At 40.8% G+C, this 21,252-nt stretch overlaps 2 protein-coding genes across 3 annotated transcripts in view; both read left to right on the forward strand.

Annotated features, from left to right (window-relative positions):
• acadsb (acyl-CoA dehydrogenase short/branched chain) overlaps positions 1-13,812 on the forward strand; it is a 55,020-nt gene extending 41,208 nt beyond the window's left edge. For both annotated transcript variants that reach the window (XM_047031917.1, XM_047031918.1), the window contains 6 exons: positions 11,396-11,521; positions 11,609-11,701; positions 11,802-11,891; positions 11,976-12,113; positions 12,207-12,306; positions 12,657-13,812. In XM_047031917.1, the coding sequence (XP_046887873.1) occupies positions 11,396-11,521; positions 11,609-11,701; positions 11,802-11,891; positions 11,976-12,113; positions 12,207-12,306; positions 12,657-12,733 (624 nt within the window). In that variant the 3' untranslated portion in view covers positions 12,734-13,812. The remainder of the gene's footprint in view (positions 1-11,395; positions 11,522-11,608; positions 11,702-11,801; positions 11,892-11,975; positions 12,114-12,206; positions 12,307-12,656) is intronic.
• A 5,884-nt stretch (positions 13,813-19,696) lies between these two features.
• LOC124475898 (homeobox protein HMX3-like) lies at positions 19,697-20,933 on the forward strand. The gene is made up of 2 exons (XM_047032758.1): positions 19,697-19,982; positions 20,341-20,933. The coding sequence occupies exons 1-2, from the start codon at positions 19,697-19,699 to the stop codon at positions 20,931-20,933; spliced, it is 879 nt and encodes a 292-aa protein (XP_046888714.1).
• Positions 20,934-21,252: the final 319 nt, after the last annotated feature.

The raw sequence follows: 21,252 nt of genomic DNA on the forward strand, positions 1-21,252 counted from the left end.
TAGAGCAGGGGTGTCGAGCTCCGGTCCTCGAGGGCCGCTGTCCTGCATGTTTTAGATGTTTCCCTGATCCAGCTCACCTGATTCGAATGAATGGTCGTTATAACAACCCTTTTAATTGAATCAGGTGTGTTGGAGCAGGGAAACATCTAAAACATGCAGGACAGCGGCCCTCGAGGACCGGAGTTCGACACCCCTGCTATAGAGGGTTTTCACCGACGTCACTTTCTGGGTGGTAACCCGGATGCGCGGCCATATTGGAGGCACTCGGTGTAAACAACTGAACGGAGTACAACCAAAGAACATATATTCTATACTCTTTGGTACAACTGTAGCCATGTCTAAACGACCGAAATGGTCATCAAAACGCGTCCAAGATCCAAAGGCATATAGGGAAAGACTTGGACCACAAGAAAAGGGTCGATATTTTGAGAAATTAGGATTTATTGGAGGTGCAGATCCCTACCAGTTAGCTCCATCTACTTGGATCCGTGACGACCCGGTGATTCTGCCTTCAGTTGGATATCTTGATATTGTTAACTACCTGGTTTTCTCGCCAAACCCATACACATGCAGTAGTTTGATATGAATTATATTACATCAACGTCAGCTTTACAGTAAAATAAGCGCACAGTAAAAACAATAAAAGCAGTAATTGTTTTTACTATTTACTATAAAAAATATTCTTATTACAATAGAAAATTAGTTTTGAGCCGCTGAAATAAACATTTCACAATACCTGACAAGAAATGTGCCGAACAAATCCATATGTTGTACAGATTTTTCCCTCGTAGATCTTGGTTGAGCTTTGCCAACCACAAGCGCCTCCTTTCCTCTGACAATCTCTGGCATTCCTTTCCCTGGTTTTTAATAACTTTTGGAAGTCGATATTATACCAAATGTTTTTCACGATCTGTCCTATTTGTAGGCCTACAACCTAAAACACGGCAATAATTCACCATTTTCCTTGACGACGTTCGGGATATAATTCAGTGCCAGTGCTTTGTTGTGATGCGGAGTGCCTCCAAGATGGCGACTTCCGGTCTGATGACGCGTCGGTGAAAACCCTCTATAGTGATAAGAAGTCCTAGTGAATGCTTGATAAGTAGACTATAATACAGTAAATAAACAAATAAATAAATAATTAGGCTAAGTGAATTTTTCGGCGCGCACTGTGCGTGCGCATTAAACTTGTATCATAGTACCACCAATAAATAAAAACTACTTTCACCCCTGCTAATACCATTTTATTAATACAACTTCAAGTTACATTTTCAAATAAAATCAAAGCCTTAAACACATTCTTTCTACAAATATAAACCAACCTTTCTGTCTGAAACACAAAAACTTGACATATGTTCCCATGGTTGCAATAATCAAACGAATATTGCTATTTGATTTCAAAATTAGCCATTTACTAATTATCTGACCCACATTTGAATTTGCATCATATCATATGAATTATAACAAATGTTGAACATGCACTTGTTAACCACCAAACTTTGAATTCATCAAAACGAACACATCTTTCGGCAATAATATTCACATAATTATGCAGAACTAGACCCTCTGGGAATTCACTATTGTAAAATCTCAACGTAAAGGGACTCGCACCTTTCTCCATCTCTCCTCAGTATTTCTGTAACTCATGTAAAGTATACTCAAACAAACAAAAACCTTGTTAGCAAATGTATCAAAATACTCATCACATAACATCTTTCAAAAGTAACTAAATGAGTATGTCAAAATTGCTCTAAATTCGTCCATTTCTCAATTTACGTCTGCGCATGCGTCGTTACTTATTCTGGCAGTCAAATGTCAAGCTGCAATTCCTTTACTAGCCCGTACCCACTGCCATCGCTGTTGATCCTGTCTGTAAGTTCTTGCAATGTCGCTCATGCTAACTTACTTCCTGGACTTCCCTTTGTCTCAGGAAAGACTCCCTTCTAGTGTTAACCAGAGGATAATTAGCCATTAGCTGATTTAGCTGCCCGCAGCCTGGATCTTTCCTCTCTGATCTGAAAGCTATCCTGCTAGCACTTTGTATCAGACATTGTTCAACAGACTGGCCTAGAATGGAACCAGAATCATGTCAGCGTTATGATGTCTTTCTAGTGACAATTCTACCCTCTCACAACATGTAAAACAATTACCCATGGTTATATTTACAACAGAACCTCGATATTTATAATTCTATCAACTTTTAGTACTATTTTAATTTCAATATAAAAATTGGGATCCACTACTGGGGTAGATCGCCATGGTAACACATGCTGAACGGCTAACCTGGTCGGGAGCTGGTTAAGTTGGAGATCAGAGATCAACCGGTATAAAAACCCCGCCCACTAACTAATTCTTGACGATAATGTCGTCACCGTTCATAGAAGATTATGTGGAGCTTGGTGCGCGGATTGTGAGAGCGGTGCGCTCAGAAGAACCAGAACATTGAGAGACTGACAAAACCCTTTCGCATTCCCTCATGAGTATCTTTCTGAAAGATATAGGTTCTTAGCAGAAGGAATTACGTATAATGCCAGCTTCTTGAGCCGTATGTTGCCAATGCGACACATTGAAGCTGTGCACTCACAGTCCCACAGACTGTACATAGCGTTTCGTTATTTCGCTATGGGTACTTTTATAGTGTGGGTGATGCAGAGAACCTGAGCAAGAACACGGTCTGCCGCGCAAGTTGCAACGGATTTTCTTTATGGCTGTTACCACCATATTCTGATTAATGGAGTGATGAAAAAGAGATATCCAAAGTGCCCTTTGTTAAAACCTTTGACTCTAATATGTTGACAAAATGAAAGCAGCAGGTTGGAAGCCCAGGCATATGTATGTTTCAAGTAATCAAGTAATGTGACCATGTTCATTCAACAATTATTTATGAATATTGTAGGAGTGAAATGTATTGCTGTTCTCTGCAGTGACAGGAAATACAGAGGTGTTGCTGCCACCACCCACTGTCGTCCCACTGTGCCATACAGAGGTAACAGTGAAACTAATAGTCAAACGCCAGTATGTATGCCATATGTGGTTGCTGAATATTGATCAAATATACTATTTACTTTCTCAAGTGGAGGTCCTAGATGATCAGGAAACTGTGTCTGCCTGCTCATTTTGGGGGTACACTTTTGAGTTTTATTTACCACTTTCAACACAGATGGTGAGAGTGTGTGAACGTGTGGTTGTGATTGAAGTGTCTGTAATGACTGTCTTGTGGTGGTGGTCTCAACATAAGACACAAGTCCTTAAAGTGCTCATTTCAAATATGACTCAATTGATTAAATTGCTATGGTGTTAAACTCAGCAGGAAGAGGAACTTCTTCCTCTCCCTGAGCCTAGGGCCTCCACTTCAAGGCCAAGACAAAGACACAAGGTACAGCAATGAACCTTGAAACACAGTAGTCAAATGGACACCTTCAACTTTGTCCAAGTGTGCCTTGGAAAGGGACAATGTTCTTTATTTGTTTCAGGTTGGAGCAGACACTGTGAGGGCCCTGTATAAAAAAAACTGGAGCTCGATTAAAAGAGGATTTTAATGATTAAAAAAAGCAAGGCTGGAGACAGAAAAACTGGAATATGAGAAGAGATAGTACATGACTGAATGAATGACACTAAACTTAGTTACACTGACATATTTGTCTGTGTTTCTAGAAGGTAAGGGAGAACACATGAGGATGTATTTGTTAAACTTTTTTCTATGATTTGGTCTTTTTATAGGCCTACCTTTTTGTGGCTTTCTTGTTGTGCCTTTTGAATCTTTTCTGGGGGGTTTCATAACTTATCTCTTTCAATGTCCTATTTATTATTTTTGAAAAATGCTATAAAAGTGAATGAAATATCAAAATTCAATGAAATAAGTAAAATGATCATTTATGTATCACTTGTGAAGAGATTTGTACAGATACCCATTGTTCTTTTTGGTTCGAAAGGTTTTGGTTGAAAAAAAACTCAATTTCTGATATGGACATGATTAGAAAATGGCTCAAAGCAACCCAAGGACAACACAATGGGTTAAGGGGAGACACCCCATAGGGATAATATATCAACATGAAACCTCCCCAGTTGATAACTAATACGTCAAATATTGTTTTCATTACTAGTTTCCTGTAGCAGAATGTATGTTTAAATAAGCAAATGATTAAGTTGTAAAATATGATATCATTTGCATACATTTCCAGAACGGAAATCAGAACATTGAGTGAAAAACCTTGTTTCATTTTGTCAACATATTAGAGTTCAAGGTTTTAACAAAGGGCACTTTGGATATCTCTTTTTCAACACTCCATTAATCAGAATATGGTGGTAACAGCCATTAAAGAAAATCCGTTGCAACTTGTGCGGCAGACCGTGTTCTTGCTCAGGTTCTCTGCATCACCCACACTATAAAAGTACCCATAGCGAAATAACGAAACGCTATGTATAGTCTGTGGGACTGTGAGTGCACAGCTTCAATGTGTCGCATTGGCAACATACGGCTCAAGAAGCTGGCATTATACGTAATTCCTTCTGCTAAGAACCTATATTTTTCAGAAAGATACTCATGAGGGAATGCGAAAGGGTTTTGTCAGTCTCTCAATGTTCTGGTTCTTCTGAGCGCACCGCTCTCACAATCCGCGCACCAAGCTCCACATAATCTTCTATGAACAGTGACGACATTATCATCAAGAATTAGTTAGTGGCCGGGGTTTTTATACCGGTTGATCTCTGATCTCCAACTTAACCAGCTCCCGACCAGGTTAGCCGTTCAGCATGTGTTACTAGGGGTGGGCGATATGACCAAAATCTCCTATCACGGTATGAGTAATTTTATATCACGGTTACGGTATATATCACGGTATAGTAATTCAGTGTTTCCCACAGATTAGAAATCTAGTTGTGGCGGGGAGGGGGGTGGGTGGTCCGACCGGGGGGGGGGGGTCGTAATAATTCCTTCGTTAATAATTCGTTACACAGTTAATTTGTTAATAATTTGTTACATTAAATATTAATCCAAAATGATTCACACCTTCACAAAATTAACAACAACTAACATATCATTTCTGCATTATGCATGTAGCAACGCTAGTGCTAAACAGCTATTTAACTGGTCGGCTCCATGACGCCGGGTAAGTAGCTAGCTCCTGAGACTTCTCACCAAAAGAACGAAGGGGAACCTTCGAGTAAGGTACCTAGCGAAAAGTAGCCTCAACTTTCCTCGACTTTTAGCTACGGCACTAATGCTGAAGGCTCGCTGATATAGCTGTCGGTCTTACTAGAACGGCGTATGTATGCATTGTTGCTAACGTGTGTTGACTTTGTGACTGCGTGCATATGTGAGAAAGACGCATGAGTGAGAGAGACGGAGGGAGAGCAGGGGAAAGGAGATGCATCTGAACGAATACGCTGCGTGTTTTAACCTAAATAGCGATAAAAAAAATGTTTTACGAAGCGCAATATGTGGCGGCCGGTGTTGATTGTGTGGCGCACCGCCACACATTAGTCTATGTGTGGGAAACACTGTAATTGATATAGTAAATATAGCCAATTTAATTAAGAAATTGTACTATATAACCATACCGTACTTCATCATCACATTTGATTATTTATTACAAACAAAAACAACTGCCTCACATGAGACAACACTTGAGTTAAAAACAAGACTCAAAGTTACTAGTACGAGCGTTCCGATTGGCTGATGTGCAGTCAAGCCATCCGCGTGGTGACCTAGTACTCACAGCGCAATACGGATCCGTAAAGCCCTCAGACAAACGGGGGGGGGGTTAAAATAATTCCTTCTTTAATAATTTGTTACACAGAACTTTATTATATTAAATATTCATCCAAAATTATTCACACCTTCACAAAATCAAAAAATAGTGGCGGCTGGTGTGGATTCTGGGGCGCATCGCCACAAATTAGTCTGTGTGGGAAACACTGAAAAGTATACCGCGGTTGAAACGGTATAGCCAAATCTCTCCCGGTAGACACATTTCTACCGTTGCACGGTATATACCGTCATACCGCCCAGCCCTATGTGTTACCATGGCGATCTACCCCGGTAACAAGTGATCCACCATCGTAGTACAGAAAACCCTGGGTTAAACCTGAAGTTACCTCGCCAACGCCAAATCTTGATTCGTAGTACAGGCCCCTGGTCAGTCAGGCCGTAACTAATTCTCCTGGCGCCATTTCTAAGTAAAACATAACCTCGTCTATTTACTTCACCGATCTTTCTGCTCCCACAAACGTTTTCAAAACAACTAAAGTTGTTGGCCAAATCAGTTATAATTAGATTTGGTTACCTGAACCACAAAGAATTTACAATAAAATCAAAAAGAAAACACAGTTTGTGTAAATTCTGCAAAGAGACGCTCACTGAGCCGCTGGCACGAGGCCTACATCAAACTTTTATCAGCATTTAGAAAGAACATGAAAAGTAAGCTAGACGTAAGTGACGCTAGCAAAGCTAGCTACCCAATGTTTACAATGTGCCTCTGTACATTTACATTTATTCATTTAGCAGACGCTTTTATCCAAAGCGACTTCCAAGAGAGAGCTTCACAAAGTGCATAGGTCACTGATAATAACAACAAGATAGCCCCACAGCATTGCGGGTAGTCAAAAACAAGAAGTACATATTGTGAACAACCAAAAAATAGTGCTAAAGGGAAGAAACCATAAGAGCATGTTAAAAATTACACAACATTAATCTCTAAGTGCAGGTGTACCTGTAGGAAAGCAATAAAAATAGGATTTACTAGAAAAAGAATACAACAGTTTAAATCAGCTACCACTAACCAACAAGAGCAACAGTCTAAGCAAGAGTCATTGTGAACCTTGAGGAAACTAGCGTTGGGTTCAGCAAACCATTCCTAAGTACCATTGTACTCCCGGAACAAGTGTGTCTTGAGCCTTCTCTTGAAGGTGGAGAGACAGTCCGTGTCTCTGATGGAGGTGGGGAGTTGATTCCACCACTGGGGTGCCAGGCAGGAGAAGAGCTTGTGCTGGGATCGGGCGGTCTTGAGAGGTGGGACCACCAGGCGGTTGTCTGAAGAAGACCGTAGGTGGCGGGTGGGGGTGTAAGGCTGCAGGAGAGACTTGATGTAGTCGGGCGCAGTCCCGTTCACTGCTTGGAAGGTCAGTACCAGGGTCTTGAATCTGATGCGGGCCGTTATGGGTAGCCAGTGGAGGGAGATGAGGAGCGGGGTAACGTGGGAGCGTCTGGGTAGATTGTAGACCAGACGGGCCGCTGCGTTCTGAATCCTCTGAAGAGGGCGGGTTGCGCATGATGGGAGACCGGCGAGCAGCGAGTTGCAGTAGTCCAACTTGGAGAGGACAAGTGCTTGGACAAGCAGCTGGGTGGAGTGCTCAGACAGGTATCTCCTGATCTTCCGGATGTTGTAGAGGGTGAATCTACACGACCGGGAGACCGCAGCAATGTGGGCCGTGAGGGAGAGCTCGTCATCCATGGTAACCCCAAGGTTCCTGGCAGAGGATGAGGGGGTCACCGTCGCAGATCCCAGGGTGATTGAGAAGTCATGGGAGATGGAGGGTTTGGCCGGGATGATGAGAAGTTCCGTTTTGGCAAGGTTCAGCTGGAGGTGGTGCTCAGTCATCCAGGCGGAGATGTCTGCGAGGCAGGCCTCAATCCTAGCTGAGATCCCCGGATCGGTCGGAGGGAATGACAGGTACAGCTGCGTGTCGTCAGCGTAGCAGTGGTAGGAGAAGCCATGGGAGGTGATGATTGGTCCAAGTGAGGTGGTGTACAGAGAGAAGAGGAGGGGACCAAGGATGGAGCCCTGTGGGACACCAGTGGAGAGCTGGCGTGGGCCTGACAGTTTGCCTCCCCAGGAGACCTGGTAGGATCTTCCCGACAGGTAGGATGAGATCCACTGGAGTGCAGTGCCAGTGATGCCCATCTCAGAAAGTCTGGAGAGCAGGATCTGGTGGTTAACCGTATCAAACGCCGCAGAAAGGTCCAGCAGAATGATGACGGATGACCTGGAAGCCGCTCTGGCAGACTGGAGGGCAGTGGTGACTGAAAGGAGGGCAGTCTCTGTGGAGTGGCCGGTCTTGAAGCCCGATTGGTTGGGGTCGAGCAGGTTGTTCTGAGAAAGGAAGTTAGACAGTTGGTTAGATACAGCACGTTCAATTGTTTTAGAAAAGAAGGGCAACAATGATACCGGTCTGTAGTTCTGGAGGACGGCAGGGTTAAGGGAGGGTTTTTTGAGTAAAGGGGTAACTCTGGCCTGTTTGAAGGCAGAGGGGAAGGTGCCAGAGGTAAGAGAGGAGTTTAGAACATGGAGCAGAAAAGTTATGATAGAGGGGGAGATGGTTTGAAAGAGAGGGGAGGGGACAGGATCAAGGGGACAGGAGGTGGGGCGATGAGAGAGAATGAGGTCAGAGAGCTCTGCCTCGGACAGGGGAGAGAAGGAGTTTAGACATTTAGTTGGGTCAGTAATGGAGGGTGAGGGGGTAGGAAGGGTGGGTTTAGGGAACCGACTGCTAATGTCGGCGACTTTTTTCTCAAAGAAGGAGGAGAAGTCGTCTGCTGTCAGGGTGGAGGGAGGGGGTGGGGGAGGTGGGTTAAGAAGGGTGGAGAAGGTAAAGGTACCAAAAATCTTCAGAAATGTCTTCCCCATTACACAAATATATTCAGCTAGTAATATATACTGTATGTTTCAGGGCGACGGGCGTTAGTTTCAATTGCTTGCCAGATTTTGTTTGTGAAAACGAGCCAGACACATAAAGCAATGTAATGATGACTGTAAAGTTATGTTACATCAACGTTAACTCATGTCAGTTGCATACCTCTCCCGACTTCATAATGTTAAGTTAAACGCCACGGTTCCGCGCTCCTTCACTTGGATGAGAGAGAGATGTGAAAGCAGAGACCGAGTACTAATGCGCCTCTAAGATAAAGAATAATATTTTTTTGGGGGGGGTTTGCCTGGCCATAAACACACGGCATTAAGAGTGCTAATTTTTTGTTCGAATACAGTTATTTATTATCTAGTCAAACCAGTGGCAGGCCGTGCATTTCACCCCTAGGCCTTCAGTGACGTCATACTTGGTCCTACCTAAATTAATACACCTCATAATTTACATCAATATGACACTACGGCTCGATAATCCATACAGAATCACATTTACACATTACATCACCTCAATATAGGCTAGTCGAGCAACACTTAATTTCCGGAGCATTTAGAATCAATAAGCTTGCATTCACAATCAAGAGTAGGAAACTAAGATCACGGATACTGTCAAAACTCAAACATAAAAGGCGATTTTAAGAGAGGTCAACAAAGTTTGTCCACCAAAGTCCACCAAAAGTACGCTATGTGAGCTTAAACAAGTTTGTCCAATAAACTGCGCATTGTCGCCGTTTCATACGTCACCAACGAGACGATAACGGAACAAACTATTAATTGAAAATCAAAGTAAACATATTATTTGCATTTGTTTCTGAGAATATGCAACAGTAAAACAATTGAACATGTTATGCGCCACGTTATTTACATTATAAATTGCAGATGATCCGAATGAATTTACGCTAACGGATTGCCCTCTTTCTGGCTCTCATGAGTGCTTATCGAATCACAGGATGCGTACATGTCAAGTGCAGCTTAAGGCAGGCCCAGAGTGGGTAATTGCAGAGAATGTATAATATGGGGAGAACTGCCACCAGAGCCTGTTTAAGGAGAGCCTGTCCACTCCCTATTAAGCCCCATTGTACCGAATTTGGTTGCAGTTCCACCAGAGTTCCACTGGGGGTGATCGCAAGCAAGTGCATGCCGAATGGGAGTCTATGGAGCTAAACGGCTAAAATTTGTCTCTTTCGCCTGATTGTTGTTGAGAAATCTCCGATTTTATTGCAGTTTTGGCATGTTCAACATGGATTATAGGTCGAAAGTTGAATATACAGATACTTATGTCCTTTCGATTTCTTACAGGATGAGTCGTTGTTGCCCATAACACGCTAGCATTCTGCTAATGAATGCTGATTGGTTAGTGAAGGACTGACTACGACCAGAGATCCCGCTTGATGGCATCCGAAGCAAAATCAGAATGTCAGAGCATTAGCAACATTAGCAACAACATTAGCAAGCCAAAACTCTTTCTAGCATGTATATTGACAGGGAGAGCCTTACCTGTCAGCTGTGTTGTCGATGCCTCGAGAGAAAAAAGGAAGAGACCACATCTTGCCATAAAACAGTATCTACGATGTGTATGACATTGTTGACATTTTAAAAGGCTTTTTAGAACAGAAAGGCGATTCAAAAAAAATCGAACACCCAGCAGTGTGTTTTTGTATTTTGCCTCCCCTTTCTAATTTAGAATTCTAATTACTAGACAAAAAAAAAATCCAGAGAAAAGTGGATTTTGAGACCTCCATAGACCTCCATTAATTCTGCACTCGCTCGTTAGTGCCCTCATATGAAACTAGAGTGGAACTGTAACCAGTTCAGAACCCGTAAGTTTCCCAAGAGTGGCAGTTATCCCCATATTAGACATTCTCTGCTGCCACTCTCGGGTCTATGGAGCTATACCCCTCAACTTTTTGCAAGCAAAATATTACATTTAAATGTAAATATTACATTAAAATATTAGCCTTTTGGTATACAAAAAAAGCGGGCCGGTGTTGGGCCTGAAAGCAAAATATTACATTTAATTAAAATATACGACTTTTTGTTTCACCCAAGATATGATACAAAAAAAGTCATGAAACTCCGAACCTTCTGAAGATCTGATTGGCAATCGCAATTGACCATGCTCTTTTGATTCTGAAGGCCTCAGGCAGATATCATAGAGCCTGACAACACAAGCTAGCTGAATTATGATTGGATAAAAACTCTACCATAATATACAACACTGTCAGCAGCTCAACCATGTGGATATAATATGACATGAGAAAAGAACAGACTATCAAGAATATTTGTTGTTATTTATGTCAGTGTATTTATTGAATGACATTAGGATGGGGGGGGTATTATTAAAAATATATATATAACCGCAAAAAATAAATAAAAATGTTTTATTATGTTTAGGCCAGCAAAAGTTCTTGCAGGCCCTGACGGCCCGCCACTGAATCAAACTCTACTGCTTGTGTATTTTGAGTGGTCTGGTCTTGACCCGGTCTCGCCCTGCTTTGGTCTTGGTCTTGACCCGGTCTCGCCATGCCTTGGTCTTGGTCTCGACCCCTCAAAGTCTTGGTCTTGTATCGATACACTGGTCTTGGTCATGACTTGGTCTCGGGTTAGGTGGTCTTGACTTCAACACTGCTATTCACTCACAAATGATCTTATCCTATTATGGAGTGACAATCATTCCAACATTCCAGGAGCACAAAGACCACATATCAGGATGTAGGCTACACTTAGTTCAAGGCATACTCTTCCTGTTTTGGCAGGGCTACAAAGGCATTACCTGTTTCATCGTAGACAAAGACACAGAGGGGCTTCACATCGGCAAGAAGGAAAATAAGCTGGGCCTGCGAGCCTCCTCCACCTGCCCTCTTAACTTTGACAACCTCAAGGTCATATCAGATACATTTCCTTTCAATAGGACTTTGTTGTTGTTGAAACATGACATAATGACACCAACCTGAGTCTATGTGCCATAGGTTCCAGAGAAGAACATTTTGGGGGAGATCGGTCATGGGTACAAATACGCCATTGGCATGTTGAACGAAGGCCGGATTGGAATTGCTGCTCAGGTATGCGAGCAAAAGAGTGCCCCCCCCCCCTGCTTGTTCAGCCACATTGTTGAAGGAATATCTAAATGCAGTGTACTTCTCGTTGCGTGTGTCATGCCAGATGCTGGGCCTGGCTCAGGGCTGCTTTGATCAGGCTGTGCCATACACCAGGCAGAGGGTGCAGTTTGGCAAACGGATTTTTGACTTCCAGGTAAAAGTTATTGAATTTGTATGGTAAAACACAGTAATCTAGTTATGCTAATGGTTAATGTTTCTGACCGTTGATGTATTTCAGGGGATGCAGCATCAGATAGCCCATGTGGCCACTCAGATTGAAGCTGCAAGGCTGCTGACCTACAATGCTGCTCGCTTGAAGGAAGCTGAAAGACCTTTCATCAAGGAGGCCTGCATGGCCAAATACTTCACTGCAGAGGTGACCTCCTAAAATATAACTTGATATTGATCGTTAAACACACTTTGTGTAATATTTATGCCATTTATCATTCTGTTTTGTGCCTACAATTAGCTTGCAACTTTGACTACATCCAAAAGCATTGAGTGGATGGGAGGGGTGGGCTTCACCAAAGACTACCCTGTGGAAAAATACTACAGAGATTGTAAAATAGGTGAGTTGCAAGCAACCAGCCATTTACGATTCAGATTCGTCCCTCATAACCAGTCCAAAGGCTATGGCTCCCATGTATGCTTGCAGTGTGAAGGCAATTGGGTTTATGAAAGTCACAACTACAGACTGAATGTGCCAGAGTAAGATAAGAAGGGGGTTGTCCTTCGGACCTTCTCACAGGACTTTTTCAGTTTGACAGTTGCTAAGAGAGAAAATAAATTGTCATAAAAATTGGGAAAGGATCACTCAGGACAGAAAGATAATTTATATTTAGTCAATTTCACACAACTGCCTTCTCCTTGGGAGTTTTCCTAATTAATATTGTTTTCCTTTCTTGTTTTCAATGTATAGGAACCATTTATGAGGGCACAACCAACATCCAACTCACCACCATGGCCAAATTCATTGACAAAGAGTATGATAACTAAACAGACTTAGGAAGTTTCAAATAGAGGCTGGCCACTTGCACTTCTTTTTGTGACACTCCTTGCTTTTATCTAAAGACTGTAGTGGGGTTTAGAGGTTTAAAAAGCATTGCTATATCAGTTTTTTTAATAAAACACAATGGATCATCCTTATGTTTGTTGTATGCTATGTACATTAAATGGATGTTTGCGGCTCCCATCCACTATGGATTATCAGGTTACATTTGCCAGGCAGTCTAGTTCTGGTGTTGGTAAGGTGTTTTTAGGTTTTTCTTCATCCCAGAATAGTTTGCTGGGATCCCAACAAAAATGCAAATTGCACCGTATAAATGTCTCTGTATTTTCCCTTCTGTTGTGTTTTCCCTGTTGTTCTGTCTACCATTCCCGTTTGGAGCGTATGTGTTTCTGGTGAATAATACCACAAAGGTAATTTAATATTTTGAAACTTGTATCGTCTTGACACAGATTGTCATTATTATTACTTGATCCTGTTTTGCAGTATAAGCTAGTTATAGTTGATTCAGTTTAAAAAACAGTGCCTTTATCACACCATAGTTACTTTAGGCTTTTAAGACTGAACAATATGAATTTCTCATGAGAGGCATGCACTAAAGACCTGTTTTATGGCTTTTTGTTTTGTTTTCTATTATATTGTTCGCTTTCCTAAAAAGTGGGCCGTGATTTTTTTAAATTTTAATATGTATGGTAATTCTCATATGGACTGCCATTAAGATTTATAGATTCAACAGTATCAATAAATGTTACGTAAAAAGTATTTCTATTGAATGTGTTTGTTCCAAAAACTACAGTGTGCAGTACTTTTCCTCAGTTTAAAAAACAGTGCCTTTATCACACCATAGTTACTTTGGGCTTTTAAGACTGAACAAAATGAATTTCTCATGAGAAGCATGCACTAAAGACCTGTTTTATGGCTTTTTGTTTTGTTTTCTATTATATTGTTTGCTTTCGTAAAAAGTGGGCCGTGATTTTTTTTAATTTTAATGTATGTATGGTAATTCCCATATGGACTGCCATTAAGATTTATAGATTCAACAGTATCAATAAATGTTACGTTAAAAGTATTTCTATTGAATGTGTTTGTTCCAAAAACTACAATGTGCAGTACTTTCCAACACATGATCACCAACTGGCCCAAATGATCAATGATCTCACTTACTCACCTATTACAATGACATTACATTTATGCATTTAGCAGATGCTTTTATTCAAAGTGACTTCCAAAAGAGTGCTTTACAAAAGTGCATAGGTCACTGATCATAACAACGAGATAGCCCCGAACATTGCGGGTAACCAAAACATGAGCATACATTGTGAAAAACTTAATACGTCCCAAAGGCAAGAACCATAAGAGCATGTAGTTAAACATGATACAATTAAACAGCATGAACTTTGAAAAGTGCAAGGGTGTACCTGTAGAAAAAAGCAAGCAGCAAAATTATTTTACACAGCAAGTACAATAGTTTAGTCAGTTACAACTAACCAACAAGAGCTATTACAGTTTTTTTCAATTGGTTTGGCTCATTTCACGAAACAGAAATGACATTCTCAAAACAACACGTGCAAACCTCCAAACCGCTGGGCACTTGTTCACAACAGATTGGAATTGTTCATTCCTTTAATCAAATTGCAATTGTATTAGCACATCCTTGTAAATGACAAGTGCAATTGCCTAAAGTTTGCACACATTTCAAATGATTTTGCACATCTCTGAAATGGTTAGGTATAATTGCCTTCAATTAGGCCAACTATCAATTGAAAATATCTTGCTGGTCTAAACTGACCGTTATTTCTCAGTCAAGTGGTTGTTCTCTGCAAAACATATTGGCATAATTTCCTTGTGTACATCATCACCTGCACAATAGTTCACTCCACTGTCAAAATCTTTCAGTCACATAATACCATGAAAAACATAATGGTATACACTGTAATATGGATCTCTTGGATCATCTTCTTACAGTCATTGTCTGGTGCAACTAGAATTTTACTAAACAAGGGGACACATCCGATCACCAATCACACAGTAAGTTTAGTTAGCTGACAGGAGCTATCCAGGAGTATAAATCCTTCCATCAAATATTTAGAGCTTGTCCCAGGCCAGCTCGGGGGAAACATCACTGTTTGTGCTGCCATTTCAGAGAATGGTGTAGTCACCCACATTCCCAGTCTTGGCCCATACAATACCCAGACACTCCTGGTGTCCTTGGACTGCCTGCACTCCGATCTTATCCCTCTACATGAGACCACTTTCTTACATTTGTCATTGTGTGGGACAATGTAAGCTTCCACCGTCACCCGCTCATCAGGATTCACTGCCCATCAAAGAATGCTAATGGTGCTCATATCACCTAACTCCCCATTCCTTAAACCTATCCAGGAGGTTTTTTCTGCTTGGAGGTGGAGGGTTTATGAGCATCGGGCTCAAAACCAGAGGTCCCTGCTCCAGGCAATGGATGCTGCTTGTGATGATGTCACAGCAGATCAGTGTAGGGGATTGTTGCGGCATGAACAACAATTCTTCCCCTGTTGCATCGTAAGGGAGAACATCAGATGTGATGTCAATGAAATCTGTGCCAGACAGACAGTGAGGACGACAACTAGTGAAACTCCAGCTTTGCTTTACTTTCTTACTGTATGTGTTTCCTTCTTGCCATGAAATGCACCCTCTGCAACTTTGACTAGGAGGGGGTCACTTGCCTGAAACTTACTGTGGTTACTCATACTACTAGTGTAGGTTATTTACATTTAGTCATTTATACAGTTATACATAATGTTAGTTTTGATGTGCTTATTGTATAAAGTATATTGTGCTGTACACATTTCCTGTAACAGTAACCATGATGTATGGCAATTACAGTAACAATTTCCATGGCAGTGTAAGTGCAATATGTGATGTGAAACCTTGTAGGTTACTCTTGAATTACTGTAATCTTTTTTCTGTTTGATACACATTTACATTTTACATGTATTCATTTAGCAGACGCTTTTATCCAAAGCGACTTCCAAGCTGTCTGCTTTACAAAAGTGCATAGGTCAATGATCCTAAACAACGAGATAGCCACAAAAACATTGTGGTTAGCCAAAACATGAAGCATACATTACAGTATTGTTGCTTGCTTTTCTACAGGTGCACTCTTGCACTTTTGAGGTTTATGTTGTTTAGTTGTAACTTGTTTGGCTACATGCTCTTATGGATCTTCTCTTTGGTACTTACTGTATTTGGGTTTTTCACAATGTATGCTTCATGTTTTGGCTACCCGAAATGTTTGGGTCTATCGCGTTGTTACTGTATGATCAGTGACCTATGCACTCTTGTAAAGCTCTCTTGGAAGTCGCTTTGGATGAAAGCATCTGCTAAATGAATAAATTTAAATGTAGATTGAGACATATTGTATTCTGGAAAGAAAACATCTACTACAGTAACTGTAGCACAGTGCACATAAGGGATATTTCTAAGGTCCACTGCCATACTGACAAAACATCTAAACATTTTGACCTGCAGTGTTTACACACTGCCAAAGGGACTTTTCATTTTGGGGGCACTGACTATTTGTATGAGAGAAGGATTTAGTTTTGACTGATAAGTTGTCTGTTCTAGGAAAGAGATGACCCTTTGCAGGTGTTCCATGGTGTTTTGCTGAACCATCTGGGTTATTTTGGCAAATGTATTTAAAAGTTTGAGAATGTTCTATTTTTTTTCGAGAGATGAGCCAAAGCAATCGAGAAGGAACTTTTCATTTTGAGGGCACTGACTATTTATATGAGAAAATGATTTGGTTTTGAAGCATGAGTTAACTGTTTTGGGTGAGATATGACCTTTTGAAGGTGATCTATGTAGTTGTGCTGAACCATATAGGCTATTTTGCTAAATGCACGTGGAGCTTTGAGAATGTCATTTCTGTTTCAAGAATTGAGCCAGAGCCATCGAGAAAAACTGTAAGACAAGACTTCCTTCTAAGGTTGCCAAATGTGTCACTATGAAATTCAGGGCTAAAGGTGGCCTGCCGCAGCAGCACGGGTATGTTTTTTGTGTGAATATACAGTGTATCGTTTTTAAGCCATTTCTCATAATGATAGCTTATTGGGGAATTGGTGCATTTACTTAACGTATACTGATGCGCAAGAAAGGGGTTAGTGATTGGATGATGACAGGTGTCTGTGATCATTCTCAAGTGTCCTGATCAGCACTGCTACTGTTGCTGTTGTATTAGTCAGTGGTTAGATCAGCGTATATAGCAGTTAATAATCAGGGCAAGCGATGTCACGAATGGGACAAATAAATTAAGCCCAATATAAGGGACATTTTGGCAACCCTATTTCTTTCCCAGTAATATATATCCAATTGAATATGGTGTTGGGAATATGGGGTGGCTTCTTCCAGTATTTGTGTGTAAAACAAAGTGAAAGTAACTATATTGTTTGTGAATTGTTTGGTTGTGCTTAAATACGTTTGGCACCTTGTTTCAGTTAAAGATGTATAGATCCTTCAGGTCCATTTCTTTTGTTCCTTTAAAAACCACCAATATCCAGTGAGCTTGGCCCTTTTTCCAAAGTTAATTTGTGTCCAGTATTCCTACTCCTTTTGTTTCCTATAGAGAAGAACACACACACACTAACCACTACAAGGTTCATAAATATGATCATTCATCTGGAATCCTTAGTCTTGCTTGTGCGTGATAACAGAACTCAAATAAACCCATAAAATGATACAGAGTGTTGCATGGTCTTTGATTAATGCTAAACCAACCAACTTCGCAGCCCCACTTGCTGGTCCTCTGCACTAGATGGCAGCCTTGTGCATGCTTTCATGAACACCTGAGGACTCAGAAATTTGTAAAGCCACCAGAATGAAGAGCAATCAATTACAAAACCTTTAAATTTCCTGACCAAATAAAATAGTATTTCAATAACACTTTTTACAAGCAATGTCACAGAGGGCTTCACATACGCCTGTAGAAATACCCCTCAACCAACCTAAACCCTCAAGGAAGACAAGTAAAAACTAATATGAGAATAAATTAAAGAAACCTTGGGAGGAGCAATTCAGTGAGAGATCCCCTCTTCCAGAGATGGTTGGTGAAAGAGAGGTGCAGAACACATGCTAAACATAGTAATACATCAGGAGTAGAAATAAAAGTGCCAATGGATGTTGAAACACAGAAATCGAAAGTTCAACTCAGGTCAGAGTTGGCGAATGTCAGTTTTAGCAGTGGTAGCCAGGGCTGGGTGTGTGTGATCGGCGCAGCATCTCAAGACAGCCAGGTATATGAACAATATTGTGCAGTTTAAAAGAGAAACAATATGAAGAACGGTCTGAAGTATGAAGAAGGACCATGCTAGCCACTCATAGCACAAATCACTCATTTAACTTTCTCTGACAAGCCTTGTTTAATTAATTGCTGCATTTTAATTAAAAAGATCTGGATCATTTTTTACTAAACGTGTGTGCACAAGGTAACACAGTCATGAGACCAGTGTTCATAGCATGTTTGCTTGTTTTGAATGACCCCATCATTATTTGCTCGCCATTCTGGAGGTAGCTTATTGCCTAATATCCGCTCCTACGTTGCCAAGAATGGTATTCATGCTTTGGAACGTCTTTATTTCCTGCAACGGTCATCTAATGCCCGATGTATATATGAACAGTTGTGATGCCAACATTGTCCTGGTTTATCACTTTGTGTATTCCTAGAGGTTACATTTTCTTCAGGTCTAAATTAGCCTGCAGGTCATTCTTAATTGAAAAATAGAATAAAGGATTATGGCCTATATGTTTGACTGGTATGCAGAACCCTTTCACATTTGAATTGAGGGCTAACGAAGTCCAAATGCAAATGGGTGGCTTATAAAATAGCTTTTATTATAGGCTAGTTATTTTTATATAGGCCTACAATTAAACGTGAAGTATGTTGTTATCGTATCGTTATCGTACACCTTCAATTGGCTTAGGCTATTGCTTGTGAAGATAGCCTATTCAGTAATTGTAAATTATAGTGGACAAAGGATGCATTAGAGATTAGGTGATAAGTGACTTTGAAATACCGAGTCGTCCGATGACTTAGCCTACCATGCACACTGTGCTAACGAATGCCGAATAGCTAAAGAACAATACAACAACGTCAGTGTGTGTCAACAGACTGGACCAACGATGGATAGGGTCTTCAGAATAAAAAAATAAAATAAAAATAATGTCCATTTTATTTCTCACTTTACTGTGGTCATTACTGTTTTTCAGTTGTGTTTGAAAAGGAAATTATAATTCATCTTTGCTATTAGCCTACTGCATTAACATGAACTTAAAATAATACAAACATCATGGAACTGGTTAGCTATAGCACACTGGTATCCTTTCATAAAAAGCTTGGTAAAAATTGTGTGTATAGGCTATGGGATACGTTCGATCCTAATTGGCCTACATGGAATGTTTTGGAATATTTAAATGGTTGATCTAATACAATGCAGTCTGTCCAATTGATCATAGGCCTACAAGCAATAATGTCTCTCGTCCGAAGCTTGCCTACTTGTTCTTCACAGCCTAATTAGAGGTATCGTGGCCATGTTAAACATGTTAACAAGGGATGGAACTAAAATAGCATGGAAAAACGTGCTTGCTCAGTCAAATTGGACGACCCACGCGTGCCCTATATGCTTTGCAGCAAGACGGGTTGACTTTTTTCACATGTTCCTGTCCTATCCCCTCACTCTATTTCCTCAAATTTCATTTGCCATTGTACGTTTAGTCACTGAGGACTGTGCGCATTTAACTTGGATGACATTTTTATTTCATCGTTAGTATTCGTCGCAAGACTGACACAGTAAGCGTTGAATCACTAGTGACAGAGCCTGGATGCACTTAACACATTGACCAAAGCGAACATAAACTTGGGATAGCCTACGATAACATAGTCTGATGTTTTTCCTCAAAAGTTTTTTTATTTGCAAACATTAATGGCAATGTCAGAGACTCAAAAGACCAGTCAATCGGCTAAAGACTCCCCATTCTCCATAAGGAACCTTCTGAACTGTGACAACAAGCCCTTAAAACGAAATACCTTTTTGGCATCAGGACTATTTGAAGGTGGCTTTTCTCTGTCCCGGATCAGTGATTTGCCTTTTCCACGTTTTGAGTTACCATCTCAGCGATTTGGACTATCTGCGCATTATCTGGAACGAACTTCTACTTGGTGGTACCCTTACTCATTGGGCACATCTGGGCATATAGTACACACTGCAGGTAGGCTATCGCATGCATTAGTCACAGTTACACACTTAGTTCCCCCGAAGTCAAATTGTTTTGTTAACAAATATTATTTAGTTTTCTAACAGGCTAACTGACAGATACAAGCCCATTATTCATGATTTAACCTAACAGTCACAATTTAATACAAACCATTTAAACCCAATTAAACTTACTATATTATTGACCTTATGATAGAACAACAACAGTATCAATGGTTTCTGATGTGTTTTAGGAAATTGCCAAATACGATGTCCAAATGCTATGTCTTCAATGACTTTTTGTATTTGATCTGAATTTAAATTGATTCATAGTTTTTGAAGTGTGAAAAATATGTGATACTTTTTCCTTTTAGCTTCTGAAAAAGCCAGTGTGCGACATCAATCACCGGGCTTGGATGGAGATTCTCCGCAGCTGGTTCAAAAATCCCAAGTTGATCTCAAAGAGGATGACAAAAAAAGCGCTGATGACATGGAGGAAAGTGATGTGGAGGAACAGAAGAGAGACGACGTGGGGGGTGACTGGAGGAGAATGGATGATCATTTAGATAAAAACCCGTGTCGCAAAAAGAAAACGCGCACAGTATTTTCCAGGAGTCAAGTTTTCCAGCTGGAGTCCACATTCAACATGAAGCGGTACTTGAGCAGCTCCGAAAGGGCAGGGCTTTCGGCATCTTTGCACCTGACGGAGACACAGGTGAAAATTTGGTTCCAGAACAGAAGAAATAAGTGGAAAAGGCAGCTTGCTGCTGAGTTGGAGGCAGCCAATTTGAGTCATGCAGCTGCTCAAAGGATCATGCGTGTGCCCATACTGTACCATGAAAACATATGCTCAGAGACTGTCTCTGCTGGTAATTCACCTGCAAGACAGTCGCTTCTAACATTTCCTCATCCCATGTTCTACTCTCATCCAGTAGTGACATCCGTTCCTTTACTGAGACCAGTTTAGAGACTCCATTACTGTTTTATTTGTATTAGGCTATGCATATAGCCTATTGTTTTGGGGAATTGTGTAAAAACGGTTGGTTTTGGACAGTATAATTGTGGGCTAAATTGTGCTGTTTATCAAGCCTATTGTATTGTTAATGATAACATTATGTTATGTGTCCTACAGCCAACAACGCTAGCTATAAAGTTTGACAATTTTCATCTTGGTCCCCTTCAAAATGCATCTGTAATTTGTATTTCTAAATTAACTAAGTTAATGTGAAGGTAAGTGGTTGGGTCTGTGATCAAAATGTTTAATTCCCTATTGTACAATGTTGGTA

Source organism: Hypomesus transpacificus, chromosome 13, assembly GCF_021917145.1.
Source record: "Hypomesus transpacificus isolate Combined female chromosome 13, fHypTra1, whole genome shotgun sequence".
Lineage (NCBI taxonomy): Eukaryota > Metazoa > Chordata > Actinopteri > Osmeriformes > Osmeridae > Hypomesus > Hypomesus transpacificus.

Bases quoted from the DNA above. Each gene is read 5' to 3' on its own strand.
- LOC124475898 (XM_047032758.1), top strand. From the start codon at position 19,697: ATGGCAATGTCAGAGACTCAAAAGACCAGTCAATCGGCTAAAGACTCC. The intron at 19,983-20,340 runs GTAGGCTATCGC...TTTTCCTTTTAG, and splicing joins GCATATAGTACACACTGCAG to CTTCTGAAAAAGCCAGTGTG.